Genomic DNA, 20,902 nt, shown 5'->3' on the forward strand with positions numbered 1-20,902 from the left:
TGCGTTTTACATACACATTTGGAATGCTCTAAATATTCTAAAGTTCCAAAAGTTTGCTATTTCAAATGCTGGATGTACTTAGGTGAGTGGCTCTATTTCAGTCTATGGGTTTTGTTTTTTAATATTGAAACTTCAAAAGTATATCAAACAAAAAGAATTCAAAAGCACTGTAATTTAGACTGTGACAATAATTTAAAAAATACAAAAAGGGCACTGGTAGATTTTTAAAAACTATTTTAATACAAGATTAATAGCAATTTTCTATCCAAATCAGAAATGAAAAATCTTAACCCAAATAATATTCGTTTGACAGTCACATAAAATTTTCGGTTTGATTGGTGCACACATTTATCCTGCATATAAATGATGTATATGCACACAGAGACTTCACTGTTACACCATCCCTAGGTGTCTTTTCATGGACGCATCTCATCACAAGACAATGTCAAGGATTCCAGTTTCCACTCAACTTTGAATGAAGTTCCATATGTCCCCACACTAAGCTGAGCCCATGTTGTCGCAAACCATGATATAGCAAGTCTCCAGAATGCGTACAAGTCAATACTCTGATCACATAAATTGGCCTAAAACTAAACACTGGTTAATGGCTCCACCAAGGAGAAACGTACTGCAAATTTATAAGTCATGATCTCCTTTACTCTTCTGTTGGCGAGGCTAAACTGTTGTCTTTTTTTTTTTTTTAAATTAGAAGTCAGGTCTATTAATTACTGTAAGTAAATGAAAATGAGTTTGAATTTCTGCAAGTTTTGGATGAGGCAAACTTTATACTTGCTAAACCATCTACCTTTAATCAAACCACCTGATAATTAGCCTTGCAAAGAGAAGTAATAAAAGAATCACAACTCAGGAATTTGCTAAGGTTTATTCCTCTTTGGGGACTTCAGTTGGTGTTCAGTCTGTAGCCAAAACATGTATGTAATGGCAAAAGAAATGAAGTAGGCTAATGTCTGCAGCAGGGAATATAAATGAACTCTCAGGGTTCTGCATCCAGTAATAATTTTAATGTGTTTGGTTTAAAGAATGTTGCCTGTATAATTACTGCTTGTTGATGCATAGTAGCATGAACAAAATACTGTTTTCTATCCCTTACATTGAAAGCAGGCGAGACAGTTGGCTATCTGGGTAAATCACTGTAAGGGAGTCGGATTTCTAGAGCTCATGTTCAGTGATGGCTACAATCAGGACACCAATGCCGACATGGCCTTCATTACGATAAGGTTGTCACGGTGGTTCTTCCATACAGAACCATAAACACAGCTCTTATTTTGTGAATGTGCAATTCATTCTTCTCTGCTGAAGACTTTAGCCTCTGCTTAGCTTTTGTTGTAACATACATAAAGCATCACATACACCAATTACAGACGTGTATTTCTGTTAGAAAAATACATATTATAACTAAAGAACATGTAAATAGAGGCACTTCATTAAGCTAAGTGTTTGCAGTTCTGAACGTCACCCACCAATTTCTAGCGTCAGATTCCAGTGAGCCCATTCCTCTCTACTCATAACAGAAGTTATGATGGGATAACAGAATTTAGGGGACGTTAGAGCAAATGAGAGCAGGCATAGAAATAACGGACCATCACTGCTTCCCCGTCACTGTGCGGAAATGAGAAAAATCAGTTCGGGTAAGGGGAGGGATGAATCCAAAATACTCACTGCAAAGGGCTAGTAGTAAGTTCCTTAGGGATAGAAAACAATTCTCCTGTTAAATTAGTCTGCAAATCATCTGACAAACTAGGATAATGATCAACATCAGGAAGTACAACTTGAATAACGTTTTCACCACATCCATGCAGGGTGACTAATGTGGCACCATTTGCTGATAGGCATTTCAGCTCTCTGCCTGGCTCAGATGCATCACCATATCTCACCAATAGGAATAATATTGATAACGTGTTGAAAGAAATGAAGCAGGCGTTTTTATATTATATGTGTGTTTAGTGTGTACTGAACAGGGGTTCACATTCATTAGGATAATGTGTATTCATACACATGCACAAAACTTTAGGGAAAACAAGGCATCCTGATCCATGTCATAGAAGATACTGAAGAAATCTCTTAAGAGAAAGATTTGAAGTTTAAAGCCATACGACTTACTACTCAAATATTCTGGAAAATCAAGGTTGATTTAATTTGTATAATTGTTGGAGAAAGACAATACTGATTTCTGAACATACAATGAACTGAGCAACATAAATGATTGGTCCTTCATAGATGTTTTATGTGTGACTGGTGACAGGAAGCTGAAGTTTGTCAGTGAAATAGATGGTTTCCTGAAGATACAAATGCTGAATTATATTAAATGTTACTTCTATAGAAGTTTAAATGAAAGGATGCCATAAAGTCTCTCAGAATCCTACATTTTATATTTTGTTAGGCATAAAGTAGCAATAGATGCTTGTAAATACTTTGTTTTGCAAAAGTGCTCAAATATACTTAATACTATTGTGCCACATGTGTTCTACTTAAATGTGATGACTAAATCAATAGCTAATTTTAATTTTGATGAGAACAGAGATCGAAAAATACCATTTACGTGTCAATACTGTCAGTGAGTTAATTAAACCGTGACTGGCATACTATGGTGACTTGAGACAATACTTTTCCTTACTCCAGATGCATCATAAAAACCAAGAAACATGTGGACAGTCAGCTGTATTCATAAAGCCCCAGTTTGGTTTATTTTGCTTTCTCTCTGCTAGGAGAAGCATAAGGCCTAGCTTTGGCATACCTGGGGGTGGGGTGGTGGTGGGCTTCGGGGTGGAGGGATTAGGCTGTGGCTCTAAATTGGCCCCATGAGTTTAGGTCATTCATCCAAGTGCCAAGCAGCAGTCTAGGCCAAACGTGTTGCACATGTAAGTGATGGTTTCTCATGAGTAACATTCTTTACACGTAGAGTTTCCGTCAGCAGTGAAGCACTGCATGCCCATGGCTTGTCCCATGAGCTCAGAACAGTCTGGAGCACCCAGGACAAAGCATGCTCATGTGGAAAGGGTGTGCCCTGGCAAACTTTTAATAAATGGACAGTTAGATACGTAAAAAGTTCTCTTTCTTGATTCTTGGTGCTCACAGATCATTGGAGGGTTCCCTTCTCCGAGCAGCACAAAACAAGAAGAGCTGGTTGACAAAACATTTTCATTACAAAGGTGTGTCAACCCTGAGCTTGGAATTAAGAAGTTAAAATCTGTGATTTTTATATATATATATAGATATAAAAATAGATGATCATACTAAGACTAAAAAAGTGAAAGAAATCTCCATGTCAGTACTAGATATATATATATTTTTGTTTTGACTTTTTTTTTGTTGTGAGTTTTTTTGTAAGAGAATGCCCTTGTGATGCAGAAACCAATTGACACAAAGCAAATAATTAAAAATGAAAACTCACCTATGGATCTAATTGTTTATCAATTCATTAAAAGATCCCTTATTCTGATAGAGTGATGAACACAGGGGTGGAAAATCTAATAATGTCAAACCTGTGGCAAAAGCAAGGATTGTACATTGAAGTTTTTTTCAGTTGAGATCTTTGAGGAGGTTGAATTGATGGGGATGTCCACTAGCAACTGAAGGTGAAGGGAAAAATCTGTGCCAATTGGATACAATGGACATACATTAAGAGAATTAAGAAAAATGGTGCCATTTCTGAAATTGAAATAGGGCAGGGTGCGAGAGAGGTGCTGAGTCAGTAATTTTTGCTCTCAAAGATGTAATTCTAAATTTAATATCAGTACCTCCAAATCAATTTGGTATTACGTGGTTAGAGTGCAAGATGACACCTCCAAGACCAACAGTGTATTTTCACCATTTTAAAAAAAAAGTTTCAAGCTTTCTCCCCATAAGCATTTTGTAAACCTGATTTGTTACAGAAAAGCTTACACTGGGAGTTGGCTGTCAAAGCCAAACCTATAGCTTTGAAGTTCTTTTATGTTTCTTTGTTGTTAGCTTCTTTGTTGAAAATGCAGTTGTCTTGGGGTTTGGCCTGATTTTGCAAGGAAAATTATTCTTCCTACCTTTTTTTTTTAATGGGAAAAAAAAAAACCCACTCACAACGTGAGATTCTTTTACTTCTGCAGCATAAAAGCAAATGAAGGTAAGAAAATCTCCTGGTACGAAAGATTTGAGTAAGAATTCTCTCTAGGATAAACAAAGTCCCCACAGATAGCTGAAGGAAAGAGGAGGCAGTTCAGTCTGGCACCCGGTATTCTTTGGGAAAAAAAAAAGGGAGGCAGATCGCAGCACTGCTCTCTTCTCATAGAAAACGGTAAGTTTTTGTGGCGTGGTCCATTGTCCAAGAGTGTAAGAAAAGAAGTGAGTTGGCCATTCAAATAGCTAAAATGCAGTTTCATCTGACCAAAAACCCAGGATTATCTGCACAGTCTCTGCAGTGCCAGGGCCAAGCAGACCAGGGACCAGGAGAGCAGGGAGTGGCCAAGCTGGGCTGCAGCTGAGTCCTCTTCTCTCCGGTCGGGATCGGCTGCAGGGGCCTCTGTGGTGACAAACTCAAATTCTGTGGGACACACATCATCCATGCACCCGCTGCCGCTCCCTGAGCCGCTGGATTCATCACCTGGAGAGGAAAGACGGAAGAAGGTGGTTAAACTGGAAAACAGGAGAGAGGCAAGGCCAAGAACACCCTGGATCTGGGCATGGTGCTGGTGGGGGAACTCTTCCCCAGCAAAAGCTCTCCAACCTACCCCATCAATCAGATGGTTTTTTTCTTTTTCTTTTTCTTTTGAAGTTTCTTTGAGAAGTAGAGAGAGAGAGAGCAAGCAAGCAGGAACCCAACTATTTGAGCCATCACTGCTGGCTCCCAGGGTCTGCGTTAGCAGGACCTGGAGTGGGAGTGGAGTTGGGTATTGAACCCAAGCACTGTGATGGGGGATGTAGGTGTCCTAAGTGGCATCTGAAGCCCTAGACCAAATGCCCTAGACCAGGTTTGTTTTAAAGATTTATTCATTTATTTTTAAGAAAAGAAATAGCTCTGTTGAGATCCAGTTCACATAAGATTTGCACATTCAAAGTCATAATTCAGTGGTTTTTAGTGTATTCACAAAGGTGCACAAACATCACCAGAATCGAATTTTCCAACATTCCTCACCCCTAAAAGAGCTCCCTAGTTTACTCCTCAAGGATTTGTGTCTTCCCTACCCAAAGCCCAGAGCGGCCACAAATTTGGTTTCTTCTCTTTTGCTTTTAAGATTTTTCTTTTATTAATACGCATCTCAATCATATATTTTCCAAAATACTTTCCAGTCATGTCTCAACGATCGTTCCAAAAGATCGCACTGGTCTTTCAGTCAGTGACTGGGCTGCCTTTCAGTTTTGTCTGCCTTCTCTTCTTGAAAGCAATATAATGACTTTGATGGTAAAAGATTCTTATCTAATAAAGCAGGATATTCACAAATATCAGAAATCCAGTTTTGAAGCATTTGCATTAATTCTGAACTGGATCAGCATTCTGCGGGTTTTTTAAACAGGCAGCAGTTTGCTTATGACTTGCTCCTAAACATTTCTATGAGGAAAGGGGAAGAGAGGGAAAGTGAATGCTACATTTCTCCACTGGCCCCAGAAGTGCAAATTTCACAAAGGGACACATCAGAAGTAAACATGTAAAAGTTTTAAATGGCTTTAAAACGTTTAACTGCAATATAATAAAGTAGACAGTGATTAGACACCTACCAATATTCCTCCAAAAGACAAAATATGAACAGGAAAATAACTGCCTTCACTTGCACAGCTTCTCAAATCATGTAAGAAGGGTCTCACATTGAAGTCTCACATTGCTATTTTAAAATAGCAGTAAATGTCTTCACTTTAAGAAAAAGGTTCCCTTTCTCCCCTTCCCCACCCAAAGTATTTAACATGAAAGATTGGTCTTCCTTACATATTAATTTCATATTTATGTGAAGAAGCAATATCCATCAATAATTTGGCAGTTTCACAAAGCCATTATCTAGTGTTGCTATGAAACAGACTTTAAATTCTAGGGAACAAAGTCTCTTTCTACAGCTAATGTTAAGTTGAAATATAAAGCGCAGGGCATTAGACTACATTTCTGGATTTAGTACACCAAAAAGAGGGAAACCTAGGAAAAGTTACTTAGTGTTTTGTCGAAGACAGAGACCTACATAAGCTGATTTGTGGTTACATCATATTTTATACTGTGCATTTGCAGCATCTGCTTGTTGAAGAAAGACATGCACTGAATCCATCCCTACCCTGTATCTTAGATCCCTTGCTCCCCACCCCAACTATCTAGGACTCTATACCAAGAGTTGAGGGTATGAGTCCAAGTCGTCACAGACAATCCAGTGGATAAAGTCAGTGTGATGCACTGGCGTGAAGCGTGAGCCATAAGAGTGCCTGCTGGACTTCAGCAAAGTTCTGCTGTGGAAGAAAATTGGTAGCCAAGTTGTCATTCTTCTCACAAGTAAAATATGCTTGTATCAAAGGCCTTCATGGATCTCTATGAGTGAGACCCCAGTGAAAAGAAGGGGCCATCAAAGGAGGAGGTACTTTCTCTGAAGGGAGGAGAGAATTTCCACTTCACTTATGGCCCTATCTAAATACTGATGGAGTTTGTGGACTCAAAAGGCTTCCATAGCCTTGGCAGCTTATGGCAAGAGCCTCAGGTGATCACTGATGTCATAAATAAGAGTGTTAATTGTTAAATTAACAACAGGAGTCACTGTGCACTTACTCCCCATGTAGGATCTCCATCATTAATGAACTGTACTATGAGAATTAACAGTAAAACTAGTCTTCAAACAGTACTTTATACTTTGTGTGTGTGTGTATGTGTGGGTACAAACTGTTGAATTATTTACTTAGTATAGAGTTGGTCTTCTGTATATAAAGTTAAACTAAAAATGAACCTTAATGAAGTATGGGATGGGAGAGGGAGTAGGAGGTGGGACATGAGTTGGGGTGGGAGGGCAGGCATGGGGGGAAGAACCACTACATTCCTAAAGTTGTACCTATGAAATTTGCACTCATTAAATAAAAGCTTTTTTTTTTTTTTTAAAAAAAAGGCCATCAGGAAATCCCAATTCTAGAGCTTCTGCTTCCTAAGGTGTTACTTGAATGCAGTTTATATAACCACTCACAGCTTCTGTAATTCCCACTCGCCCACCTCCTCCCTCAGCAGGTGCCTTTAACATCTGGATGAAATATACACCTGGTGTTGGCTGATTTTCTGTAGTAATTGAGGGCTTTCTTTGAACTATCTGTTGGAGCAATCTCAGAAGCAGGGAAGGATTGTGTTGAATAATTTGTCTCATCTGTTGAAACTCGGCCTCTTCCATAAAAATTCCATAAAAATCAAAGAGATACCCTCTAGAACTTATTGTCACTGTTGCTGTCACTGTACCTGCAGCCACTGTTGAAGACTGAGGAGCTTCAGTACCAGTGGCTTGAGGGGCATGACTACAGCCCGACTTTCTCTCTCAGGATCTCCATTAAAGGATACTCCACAACTCTGTCAGGGTTGTTGAAACTGGCTCTCAGGGCTACAAGGACTTTCTCTCATTCATATCCCTTTGGCATCTCAGTCACCATCTTGTTGTACGTCTGGCCTGACACAAGTGTACTTGTTGTATCTTCAAGAAGGTTTGATCAAGGAACAGTTCCCTGGCGTACTGTCAGCTGATACTGGGCCAGTAGGCACTGACATGTCTACCCGCTTTTCTGCAGGTCTCTCTCACGTACTTGCTCTCTAGCAGGTGCAGGTTCAGAAGATGCTGTCATTGATGCTGGAACCATGGCGGCAGACATAGAAGAGGCGGTCACAGCCAGGGCAGGTGTTAGGGCCTGAGTTGCAGCGGGTGCTGGGGAGGAACTAACTGCTGTGGTGGTAGGATTTGAATGCTGAGTTGTCACTGCTGATGGTTCTGTCACTGCTCTGGGTTTTGTCACCATTACCACCACAGTACTTTCCTCACCAATTTTATATTCTTTGAGAGCAATGCCATTATTGAGGAGTTTGCTGGCTTAAATTAATTGTTGTCCCACTACCAAAAAGGCATCTTCTTCCTTTTCAGATTGAGTTTTCTCTTTCAGTGCTCTCACTGTCTCCTCGGGTTCCATGTTGATCTAAAAGTCTGCTGCTGGAAGGCCTTCGGGGTGATGCATGTGGTGCAGCTGTGCAGGTCCTCTGCTGGGCCCGTGCCACTTCCTGGCCACTGGCCTACTCACCCTAACCACGCTTGCTCTCGGGAGGAAGGGGCGGGGTGGGGGCTTTTCCAAGTCACCTTGGTCTATCTACTCATTTATTTAAAAAGGAGAGGAAGGGAGAGAGAGATCTTCCATCTGCTGGTTTTCCCTCCAAATGCCCACAACAGTTGGGGCTGGGCCAGACTGAAGCCAGGAGTCTGAAACTCCGTCTGGATCTCTCACGTGGGGTGGCAGGGATCCAAGTACTTGGGTTGTCATCTGCTGCCTTCCTGGATGCATTACAGGAAGTTGGATTGGAAGAAGTTTACTCAGGACTTAAACTGGAGCTCTGATATGGGATGCAGGTGTCCCAAGAGGCAGCTTAACCCAGTGTGTCACAGCACTCAACCCTCAGGTTTGTTTTCCGTGGGCAGATTTGTGACAGGCAGATGTACTGTACAGCAGTGAAACACAGTACTAATTGACATCCAGAGTTATGTAACCTAAGGAATTTGTAAAACTCAGGCCTAGTGGGAGGCCACACTGACCATGTTGGCACTGCAAAGATATCTCTTCTGGACAATATTTAAATTACTTTTTTGAAATTCTATTCTTTGCTCTTTTTGGGGTGTGTGTGTGTATATATATATGTATGTGTATCTGAGAGCCATTGTTCTTGGCAGATGTCATGCTTTTAAAAGGATTTTGGAATCCTTTTATGCTCTGTTAAAGCAATGTGTTAAAGTAATCTATGATGTTCTCTTGATGTCTGTTAAATTCTAATTGTTCAAAAACAGCTGAATTTTTATTAAGATCTATGGGTTATGTAAATATGTGCTTATTTTCAAAGATTTGAACAATCACCTTGTAACAAGATCAAATTTGGTCTATGAGTTTATAATTTTAAACATGGCGACTTAAAGTCTTTTGTCATCCACAGTTATATATGATTTGCTGCTCATAAAACTAAAGCGTTGTTGGTTCTGTGTGTAGCTGTCCTCCTATGGGTTCCTATGGACTTTTTCCAGCCACTTCCATTGTATTCAGTACTTTGGGATGGCTCTGTAAACAGATGAAGCCAATAATGTATTAACAGTACCATCTGAGAGAAAGTATGGTTAACTGAGGTTACTAAGGAAGCCTATTTTAAAGAAAAACTCAGAGGAGGAAAACAAACATAGCACACAGGAAGTTGGAGGAGCAAGAGCAAACAGCCATGGAAGGCAGGTAGGGTTGTCCCCTCGCCGCCTTCCCACCTATGTTGTCCTCAAGAGCAAGGATGGATCCATCTCATCCAACCACTCCCTTTAATCAGGGCCTGCTGCTTGGCCCATTCCCTCATACTGGTTTTTTATATTTTAACTGTTTGAAAAGAATCAAATGACAATTATTTTGTCACCTGTGAAAGGTGTATCTGAAAATCAAATTTCAGTGTCCCTGTCCTCCTATGAGCTTTCATTGGCTCCAGCCACCTCCATTTAGCTGCAGATTATCTGTAACTGCCCACAATAGAGTAGAGATAAGAGCAGACTGGGGGGATTGTGAGAGAGGCTATATGGCCCTCAAAGTCTTGCATATTTAATATCTGACTTTTAAAGATTTATTTATTTGAGAAACAGTGGGGGAGAGGAAGAGGAGAGATCAATCCACTAGTTCACTGCTTCAATGACTGCAATGGGTGGAGATGGACCAGGCAGAAGCCAGGAGCCTGGAAGTCCATCTGGGTCTCCTGTGTGGGTGGCAGGGGCCCAAGTACTGGGCCATCATCTACTGTGTGCCCAGGTACATTAGCAGGGAGCTGGATTGGAAGTGGAGCAGCCAGGACTTGAACTGGCTCTAACATGGGATGTTGGATGTTGACGCTGGTGGTTTAACCCACTCTGTAACAGTGCTAGCTCCTAATATCCGAGTCTTTAAAGGAACAGTTTGCTATTCCCTGCTTGAAAGCAATGCCCAGTGCCCACACCATGTGTTGTCTTAAAGTGTCATCTTTCTTTGCTCAATATGCATCCTGGCCCACAGTTCCCATCTCTCACTGCTTAGTTTCTTCCTGTTTGACAAGCACTCTCTCCGACCTAGTCCCATATGAGTTCATCTGTTACCAGCCATGTGAAGGTACTTATTACCACCCAGGATTGCACTGCTGATTTTCTTGTTTACCACTCATCTCTTCCTCAAGAAGGTAAACTGAGGATATACATTTTTTAGGGAAGAACCTTTGTATATGTTGCTCACTGCAGCATTCCACAGCCTTTGATGGTCTCTGGCATGCAGCAGGTGCTCAATAAATACTTGTGGAATAGATAGATGTGCCATGGGTGGTCTACTTGGCTTTTGTCAGTTCCTCATCTGAACAAATATGGATGATAACTTTTACCTTGCAGAGTGTATGTGAAGACAATTTGATAACATGTGTGAGGCATTGAACCCACTGCTATCAGTATTGCCTGATGGAAAAAAATGATTCCTACAATTCAGGTGACCCAGAGTTTAACCTATTGTTTTGAATTTAAATGACCTAGTGAGCCATTTGACCTCTCTTAGGTTCTACATTTCTCACCTGTAAAATCAGTAATAATACCCACATGTGTCTCCTGGAATTGTTATGGGGAAAAGTGAGATAATGTTTCTGGAAGGACTCAAGAAACTTAAGTTTTATGATGCCATTTGCTATTTCTCCCACTTACTCAATGCTTCTAACAGCCCCACACCCCTCCCTTGCTGGCTTCAAATGGTGATGTTCCTTGGGCTGCTTCTGAGAGTCTGACAGCATCCTGGCTGCTGGGTGCTGCTTAAGTAAATTCAAGGTCATGTAGGGGTTCATGTTCCCTTCAATGACAAAAACAGTGTAGCTCCAAGGAAGGGGCATCTAAATATAAGGAGATTTCACATGCACATACTACATTAGTTGTTTGGTTTTTATCCTTTTCAATTGACAGTACTAATTGCACAGCTTTTGGGGGGTACTTTGCCATAGTTCATTACATGTATACACTGTGTAATGATTGAATCAGGGTGATTAGCATTTCCTTCTGCTTATCATTTCTCTGCGTTTAGAACCTTCAAACTCCTTTTGTTCTTCATAAAATGCACAATAGGTTGGTGCTGTAGAACACTAGACATTATTCTTCATATCCAAGTATATTTTGTTACTGATTACCCAATCTGCCTCCATTCCATTCCTACTTTTCCTAGCTTCTAGAAATCACTACTCTGCTCAACTTTTTAAGCTTCCATGTTTGAGTGAGAACATGCTGTATACTAGGCTGTTAACATTTTTTCTGATTTATCTTTAGTGGTCTTTTATAAGGGGGAGAATGCCATTAATTAAATTCAGAGATACCAGAATTGCTAAGGGAATTGTTCTGAACACTGGTATCATGACAAAAAGTAATATAACCTTTACAAAGATATTATTAAAGCAACTTAAAATATTAAAATTGTTGGAAGCACATAATTATAGATTCTGGCTGGCAAAATGATGGCCCCATCTCTTTTGGATAAAGAATCTTAAATGGCTTTTAAGGAGTGGGATTGGCAACGTAAGTGTCAAAAACAGTAAGGGTGCCAATGGCTATAAGATGTGATCACAGTTTGTATGATAGTATCCTCAGGACCACATATAGAGCTTGGGCTACAGCCAAGGGATGCTTTTAGTGTTGTTCGTTTTTATTTTCCTTTGAAAGGAAATGGAGCATGATCTCTGTCTCCTGGACATTCTCCGAGTGTCGCAGATTGACATGGATCTAACTTCTATAGGTCAGAGAAGAGAGAGGAGCAAAGGGCAACCGCATGTCACTCATATGTGTCTTGCATTATCCATTCCAATAGTCTCTCCCCAGAAAGTGTAGCATGTTGGTAAATGAAGAAGGCAGAACAGATAAAGTGAGAGGAGTGAGGCTAAGTAATGAGTAGGAGCAAAACAAGGAAAGCTAAGGCCTTGTGTGATATTCACATTGGAAAGGAGAGGCTTAGCTATGAAGTCCATTGGGTTGGCTCAGAAAATTAATTTTTGAGTCCTTTAAAATGGAATAAAGCACTAAAATTTTTCTACAGGGACAACTCAGTAACCTGACAGTATAGATGACTTAATGTCTTCCATCTGGAACTTTCTGTTTCATTAATTTAAGCACTCAAGAATCATCTTTTACTTCAGTGACCAAATGGCAGAATCCCTAGCAATTTCACATCTTTATGTTCCATAATTTTTTTCTTGGAAACTCTCTCTTTAAGGGTATACACTAAAAAAACACCCAAAACAAGAAACAATAACCAAAACTTGCCTTTGTGGAAATGTATCTTGGAACCACTTAGGCAAAACCAACTGTAGTTAGCTTCATGTCAGTGTTTACTTAATAGTCCATCAAATTATTTCTGATGCTTTTGTCATGTGTAATATTGCATTGGTGTTTTACTTTCTCTATTTCAGATACGAATGTCTATGGGTTATGTATGTACACTACTATATAGAGTGGGAGATAATGCTGAACCCACTCATTTACTACCCACCAGGTGCTGTCTTAGATCCTTGCTATATCACCACAAATTGGCCTCCAAGCATTTTCTTGGGCAGGGTTGTTCTCCATTTTATAGAAGAGGAACCCGAGACTCAAGAAGTAGAGTACCTATGCTCTCTGACTTACAACGGAGGTTTGCCCCAATAAACTCATGGAAAATTGAAAATATTCAATTTTGTTGAAAATGGACTTATGACACCTAACCTGCTGGACATCCTGGCTCAGCAACACAGGGTACCATATGTGTAGTTGTCCACCCTTATGACCATGAGGCTGACTGGGAGTTGGGCTTGTTGTTGCTGCCCAGCATTGTCAGGATGAGACATTCAATGCCAGCCCAGGACAAGGTCAGAGTTCAAAGTTCCAAATGTGGTTTTCACTGAATACAGATTGCTTCCATATCATCCTACCTGAACCATCATAAGTTGGAGACCATATGTAATCTGTTGAAAACCTAAGTTCACAAGTGATTAAGACAAGGGTTTTAACCCAGCATGTCTGAGCAGTATGTAGAACATTTTTTAAATGATACTGGGGCAGGGGGAAGGAAGCTGGATTTTGTGGCAGATGTAAATACTGATTGATGAGGAAAAGAGAAAGTAAAAACAGGGCTTTGTTGCTTTCTCATTGATGGATCAACTAGCCTCTGAAACCCTGCTGAATGTGATTTATTGGGACTATTTCTTAAAACCAGCTATGATTTTATGTTCACTTTTGTGGCTCAGATTTTCATGGAATATGAAAATGGTTACAGATTAGGAAGAAAAAGACAAAGCCCAAGAGCATACTGTTCTTGAAGAAAAAGGATGGTAAGATAAAAGTACAGTGTGCTCCATTGCCATCTTTCACTTTCAAAGTTACTGAGCTGCTAAAGCTATTCTTACTTGTGTCCTGGAAGTTGACATCATTGCCATTGTATGCATTCTTCAGTTTGTTGGTCATCACCCGGAGAGCCATGATCTGCTGTCTGATGAAAGTGTCAGGCCTGGTGATGTCCACGTCCACCTCGGGATTGTTGATCTGGTTTGTTAGCCCATCATTCATAATCTCAGGCAGGTATCTGTAAGGCAGAGAGGAAGAGAACAGCTCAGGATAGTGCAGCAGGCACTTGGAAACCAGATTCTGCCATGGCAGCTTGAACAGTGAGCCAGAGCACTTGGCCAAAAGTGGACATAGTTCTGGAAAACAAATGCCAAATGGTACAAACAAGGAATACATTTTCTGAGGACATGTGGCTAAAATGGCTTCAGACTGGTGTTTTTTTTTTTTTTTTTTTAATGATGCTGATTTCTTAGGTAGACTCCTTTATACGTAATTGTTAAATTAGGAACTTGGAGAAATCATTACTTAAAATTAACTACTCTTCATTTCTGCATTCCAAATGTTACAGAGCTCAGGTAAAAGGGGTTGATAACTTCCTCAGTCCTCCTGTTAATTTTTGTATTGAGAATTGGACTTAAAAATTACACACAGCATGACAGAGTTCTCTTCTATAAGGATTCCCTTTCTAACTCATGAGTCCCTATCTCAGATTTTCTTATTCTTCTTTTTCTTTTTTAAAACTTTTGCTATAAAGAGAAGAGATTTCATGTATTTCATAGGTACAGTTCTAAGAAGATAACCATGCTTCCCTCCCCCCACCACTTTCCTTCTCTCAGCTCCTTCCTTCCTTCCTTTTCTTTTTTTCATTAATTTTTGCATAGACATAATTTTAGTCCACTCTATAATCACAGACTTAACTCATCACAAACCATAATATTCAACAAGTAAAAAGTAGGAAGACTACAGTTCCACAGGAGTATAAACAAGGGCTAAAAACAACAGGCATACCACAGGAGGTCCATTTCATTGATATACATTTTTTTATTCTATATTAACTACCATTAATTTCCAGGAATGGGATGGCTGGGTCCTACGGTAGGTCTATTTTCTGATTTCTGAGGTATCCCCATACTGTCTTTCACAGTGGCTGCAGCAGTTTAGATTCCACCAACAGTGGTTAGGGTACCTTCATTATTAATGGCTGAGTAGTATTCCATAGTGTATGTATACTGTATTTTCTTTATCGAGTCATCAGTTAATGGAGATCTGTGTTGATTCCATCTCTTAGCTGTTGTGAATTAAGCCTCAATAAACATGGGGATTCAGATAACTCTTTCACATGCTGATTTCATTTTGTTTGGGTAAGTTCCCAGGAGTGGGATGGCTGGGTCATGTGGAAGATCTATTTTCAGATTTCTGAGGCATCTCCATACTGTCTTCCACAATGGTTGTACTGGTTCCTACCTCAGATTTTAATCAGAGGAAACTTCTGGATATAAAAAATACCTATGGCAAGTTTTAGGAGCAACCAATGCTTGTTGGAGTGTTTGAAATGTCAGGGTTTTCAATTTTACAACAGACTGTTGGGTCCAATTTGGTAAATTTGCCAGCACTTGGTGAAGTATCTCTACCAAATATGTCAAAGTGGTCAATCCTTCAGTATCAGCTGTCTAAGCTGCCTATGTTTACTTATATAAGTGGAGACTAACAATCTCAGAACCTTGCTTGGAGCCCTCTCTGATTCTTCTTAACCTCATGGCCTGTCAATCTTGCAATGTTTGCTTTTCACAAAGATTCTCATTCCTGCCTCTGTTCTCCCAAACTGAGTTCTCTCTCCCTCTTTTCCATTTGAGTGCATCCTGAATCCATGTTGAGTGAATCTTCATAACATACTAGTTTTGCAGTATCACTATCCTGTTTAAAAACTTCTGAGGTAGCAGCTAGTGTCCAGTGAGCACTTACTGAATGCTAAGCAGTGTTATATGAACTTCACATGCATTTTTAAATTCAAGCTGGAAGCAAGTGTAGCAGATAGGTACTGTTTTATCCCCATTTTATGAAATAGAAAACTGAGACTTAGAAGAAGTAAATTTGTAGGCACAGAGCTAGCAGATGGCAAGCCATAATTTCAGTCGAGTCTAGGTCCAGAGTCTCTTAAACACTGGCCCGTGCAGCCTGCTGGATTACAAAGCACAACTCTCACTTTCTAGCCTAGCAGTCAAAGTGCATTTCCACAGAGTTCTACTTTCTTAAGCTGCAGTACTCTCATCAAGGGATACTTATGTCTTACAGAGTCCATTCCTGTATCTGTCTGCTTGCCTGTTCCACTGGTTTTCCTTATCTGAAATGAGCTTTCTCAATTAAGTCCCAAATACCCTTAAACAATTAGGACAATCCTCCCTTTCTCCTAATGTATTTTTCGGCTTTCAGGATCTGCCCATACTTTTGTAGGCCTGCCAGGTTCCCTTGGGAATTGCATGCATTGTAAGCTGAGAGCTGAGGCAGCAAGTAGGTGCTGAAATCCAATTCATTTCTGCGGTCACCAGGCCGTGCACCTGCAGTGCCTTTTCGTTTCTCTTTTTGGTAATCTTTAATTTTTTTAAGGGGCAGGTGTTGTGGCTCAGCAGGTCAAGCAGCCACTTGGGACTCAGTGTCCCATAACAGAGTGCTGGTTGGAGTCCTCGTTGCTTCACTACTGACACAGCTCCCTGTTAATGTGCCTGGGGAGCAACAAATGATGACCCACATACTTGATTTTCCACCACCCACATAGGAGACTCAGGTGGAATTTCTGGCTTTGGCCTGGCCCAGCTCCTACTGTGGTGAAAATTTCAGGACTGAACCAGTGGATGGAAAAGCTCTTTCTGTCTCTGTCACTCTGCCTTTCAAAATAAATAAATCTTTAAACATATAAAGCCTTAAACAATTTAAATTTTGTATTTATCTGAAAGGCAGAGAAAGATAGAGATCTTCCATTTCTTGGGTCATTCTCCAGATGCATACAACAATGGAAGATATTCCTGGTCACGAAACCTAATCTGGGTCTCCCACGTGATTGGCAGGGACCCAAGTATTTGAGCCATCACCTGCTGCCTCTCTGGGTGCACATTAGCAATAATCTGGAATTGGAAACAGCCAGGTATCCCAAGCAGCATTTCTTTTTAAACTTTATTTATTAATTTATTTGAAAGAGTTGCCAAGAGGAGAGGGAGAGACAGAGATCTTCCATCCCTTGGTTCACTGCTCAGATGGCCGCAGTGGCTAGGGGTGGGCTAGGCCGAAGCTGAAGCCAAGAGCCTGGAGCTTCACCTGGGTCTCCCACATAGGTGGCAAAGGCCCAAACACTTGGGCCATCTTCTGCTGCTTTTCCCAGGCCATTGGCAGGGAGCTGGATCAAAAGTGGAGCAGCCAAGACAGGAACTGGCGCTCATATGGGATGCTGGCATCACAGGTGGCAGCCTTATTTGCTATACTGCAGTGCTGGCCCCCTCCCAAGCTGAATCTTAACTGCTGCACCAAACACCTGCATTGGTGATTGTTTTGTTTTAGAACATTTCAATCTATATGAACGTAGAGGCAATGTGTAACAAACTCCGTGTTCTTGTCTGGGTGCCTTTTTCTGATTGCTACACAAAGATGCTAGATTTGTCTGTGTCCTGGAAAGAAAGAGACGGCATATTCACAGTGGGTAACAGAATTTTCTTCAAGAAGAGACTGTAAAGGTGTGGTCAAGGTTGAAGGAAACCGGAATTGAGTAATGAAAGACCTTGGGGCTGGCAACAGGAGAGGGGACCCAGGAGGTGAGACGAGATGCTGTTAGCGCAGTGTACAAGAACGGAAACCACAGAAAGCCACCACATGACATAGCAGTGGCCGAAGCATAAGCCGTTGGGGAGGGAGCCAGCAGGAGGATGAGGGTACCTGAACTCCAACTGCTGTCTCCCATTGGCTGATTCCAACAGGAAGCCAGCAGGCCAAGGAGCCCAGGCGATGCAGCTTACAGAGGTTTGCTCCAGGGCCCAGGAAGGAGGAGAGGGGAAGAGTGATCTTAAGGGGAGTTGCACAGTCAGACCTGGCATCCTCCAGGCTGGTGGGTGGCCCTGCCTGGTTGCTGTTACAAGGGGACTTTAAAAAAGTTTGTTGAATAATGGGATTAAAGGTGAGTTCATTTTGATGCAAAAAAATTTAAATCTGTGAATAATTTTTCATAATATGCATTTTAGGAACTTTTTGAAGCGCCTTCATATTGTTCTTATACAATATCCTCATGCTTAAAATTCTTCCCCTACATGCACATCATTTTCCAAGTTCTAGAAACCAAAGCCTCTATCTGTCAGCTTCCAGAGGAGAAACCACATGGTGCAATTTTGTTACTTAATCCAATTTTCAAGCATTAAATCTCAGGCGTGAAATATCTGTTTATGAATTGGTTTGTGCATTTTAAATCAGAGGCTCCTGCGTTGTCTCCCTGTCTTTATTCACATCTTGCCTTCACAGTGTTCATTAAATAATGAATAATGAAACTCCCAAAGTGAATTATTTTTTCCTGAAGTTTTAAGTGCTTAATATCCTAAAAAATGTCCTAATAGAAATGTTAAGAAGCCATGGATCTGTAAGTCTTTGATTTGGTGGTAAAGCATCACTTCTGGCCCGTAATATATCTGGCATGTAAGTAAATTCTTGTCTGATTCTAAGATTGTCTTCCTGCCATCATTTGTAATCTGTGACTGTACTTCAGAATGTTCGTAGGGAAGTGGAATTGAAAGATATGCCTACTGGGGTGGGCAGAGGTTGGGGTGCTGCTCAGCCCATATTGGAGTGCCCAGGTTCAAGTCTCACCTCTGCTGCTGATTCCAGCTTCCTGTTCATGTGTACCTTAGGAGGTAATAGATTATTTTTTTTAATCTGAAAGAATTATGGAGGGAAAAAGAGAGTGAGGGAGGGAAGGAAAGAGAGAGAATAGATGACTTTTTAAGTACTAGGACCCTTGCCACCCAAATGAGAGATTCATATGAAATTTCTAGCTCCTGGCTTTGTCCTGATTCAGCCTTGGCTGTTGCATATATTTGAGGAGTGAACCAGCAGATGGAAAAATCTCTGTCTCTTTGCCTTTCAAATAAAATGAAAATAAGTAAAATTTAAAAAAGAGATGTTGATTTTAGTGCAAAATCCACACATACTTTTTTTCCTAATAGATATTTTCTGTGCATGTTTTGAAAGCCCCTCATGTTGTCATACAATTATCTATGCCAGGCTCCATGAACTCTAGCTAATTACTAGAGTGCACTGGAATTAACTGTGGGGAGTACAGGCCACTGTCTGCTGACCCAGGAGGAGTTGAGAGGAGCAGAAAGGCTATGGTTCCCTTGGGTGTTGCTCTTCTGCATTTTGGAAAGTGATTCCTGCAGCCGGACCTGTGCCAAATCAGAGGCGAGCTTTGTTTCTCTTCAATGCTTCGTGTACTGCACGGCCAGCGGAGCCTCATTTCTCAGAAGCTCCCTGCGATGGCTTACATGGGAATGCTACCCCTGGGAGTCTGAACATCTAGGAACAGTAAGTGGCTGCCAAGTAAACCCAGCCTCTGTGTCTGCTGCTGCTCAGTCACTTGCAATAAAATCGACTAACAATGCCCCGTGTCCTGAAGCACCTTCTCTCCTTTGGGTGCCTTCAGAGGGTGACTTTGGAGACAATGTGGCTATTTCAACCTGAAACGATTGAGAAAGAAAATGGCCATTTTGTCACTGCAGAGGTAGATCCTGAGGATAACTCTGGGGATGTCTGTTGTGAAGTCTGAATGGACTGTGAAAACCCAGTTTAGCACTAGGATCTCCTGAACCCACCTGCTCATTGCCTGTCCTGTTCATTGGGTCTTTATCTAAAGCTCTTATCTTGCAAAGCAGACACATCATTGAGCCCACCCCCTCTTCCTTTTATTAACTTCTGCACAGCTCTGACAGGATGGCATTATAGTCTATGCACCATCACATCCCTGAAAGACACGGAAGGAGAATGTAGGTACAGATAGCCAAGATTCCAAGAACGGAGGCATGTTTACCTGGAGCAGGGAGAACCCAGAAGTGAAGACAAACAGGAGACTTGAACAGGGGTGCCACTGTTTGCCACTGCTTTCATGAGATGGTGTGGCACCAGTGAAGAGCCAAGCATAGCTTCATCACTTTGGTTGCCTTCTGTTTTTGCAAGAGCATGGTTAGGAAGTAAATCTTCGTTGGCTTTGCAGAATTATTTTTTTTTTAAAAGATATATTCTAAAGTCAGAGTTAGAGCAAGAGACAGAGAGATCTTCCATATGTTGGTTCGCTTCCCCAGATGGCTGCAATGCATAGGACTGAGCCAGACTGAAGCTGGGAGCTCCACAGGGACCTCCCATGTGGGTGGCAGGGGCCCAAACATGTGAGCCATCTTCTGTTGCTTTTCCCTGGCCATTAGCAGAGAGCTAGATCAGAATTGGAGAAGCTGGTACACAAACTGGTCCCTATATGGGATGCCAGTGTCACAGGCAGTGGCTTTATCTACTAAGCCACAATGCTGGCCCCAAGAATTACTTTCTTCACATCTGATTTCACACTGTTGATGTGGGCTTCCCTGATTACACCTCAACATCATAGCTGATTAGAAGAATCTCACAGGAATGCTGGGGGAATCCACCTATCCAGCCTTGTAGTGGCCTGCAGGCTGTGTGCTGGGTCCGCTGTTGGCAGAGTTGACAGCTTCTGTCACCTGAGAGACAGGAAACATGACCTGTCCCTGCTGGAGTTTCCCACCAGCCAACCACAGCACTTGCCAATCTCACCATTCAAAACCACTCCTTACAGCTGAGCTGATGCTTCTAGAAAGGTCGTGTTGGTAGTAGAGACAGTGCTGACTTAGCAGCATTCAGTATTTGTCATCATCAGACTAATGCCTGAGGGAGCTGTGTATTGAGGGAAAGGGGCCCATAACTCTCAAGGTTTAATGGGATTTGAAAGATTCAAGAAGTCTGAGAAGTAAGGCATTAACAAGGAAAGTTGTCCGGGCTGTGCCCAGTGGGAGCAGCGTGCTCCTTGTGGACGAGACAGAATGGGATGCCTTGGTGCTGGCCGGGGTTTGTCTTCGAATACCTGATCTGTCCTCTGACTGCTCTTGTCTCAAGACACAGTTGGCAGAGTTTGGTGAAGCAGCTTCAAGTGTTTGTTGCAGCCAACAAGCTCCATTCACTCCACGTCTCCTCAGCAGTTTCTAATTCCAGGGTACATAATTATTCATCTTCAGCAGGTTTAAGAGCCTTACGAATCTAAGTAGACTCAGAGCTCACAAGAGCTAGAATTCTTTATGTGCAGCTCCAAAATTCAAAACCCTCCACGTTTGTCTGCAGCCCATTTGTTAGCA

General features: G+C 41.4%; 1 protein-coding gene and 1 pseudogene across 1 annotated transcript in view; both read right to left on the bottom strand.

Moving 5' to 3' along the window:
• Positions 1-277: 277 nt before the first annotated feature.
• Positions 278-20,902, bottom strand: part of GPC6 (glypican 6) — a 1,223,803-nt gene continuing 1,203,178 nt past the window's right edge. The window contains exons 8-9 of the mRNA XM_062194034.1: positions 13,580-13,755; positions 278-4,594 (exon numbers count right to left, since the gene is read on the bottom strand). Coding sequence (XP_062050018.1) covers positions 4,392-4,594; positions 13,580-13,755 — 379 coding nt within the window. The 3' untranslated portion in view covers positions 278-4,391. The remainder of the gene's footprint in view (positions 4,595-13,579; positions 13,756-20,902) is intronic.
• LOC133762541 (UV excision repair protein RAD23 homolog B-like) lies at positions 6,349-8,129 on the bottom strand (annotated as a pseudogene).

Source organism: Lepus europaeus, chromosome 6 (genome assembly GCF_033115175.1).
Source record: "Lepus europaeus isolate LE1 chromosome 6, mLepTim1.pri, whole genome shotgun sequence".
NCBI lineage: Eukaryota > Metazoa > Chordata > Mammalia > Lagomorpha > Leporidae > Lepus > Lepus europaeus.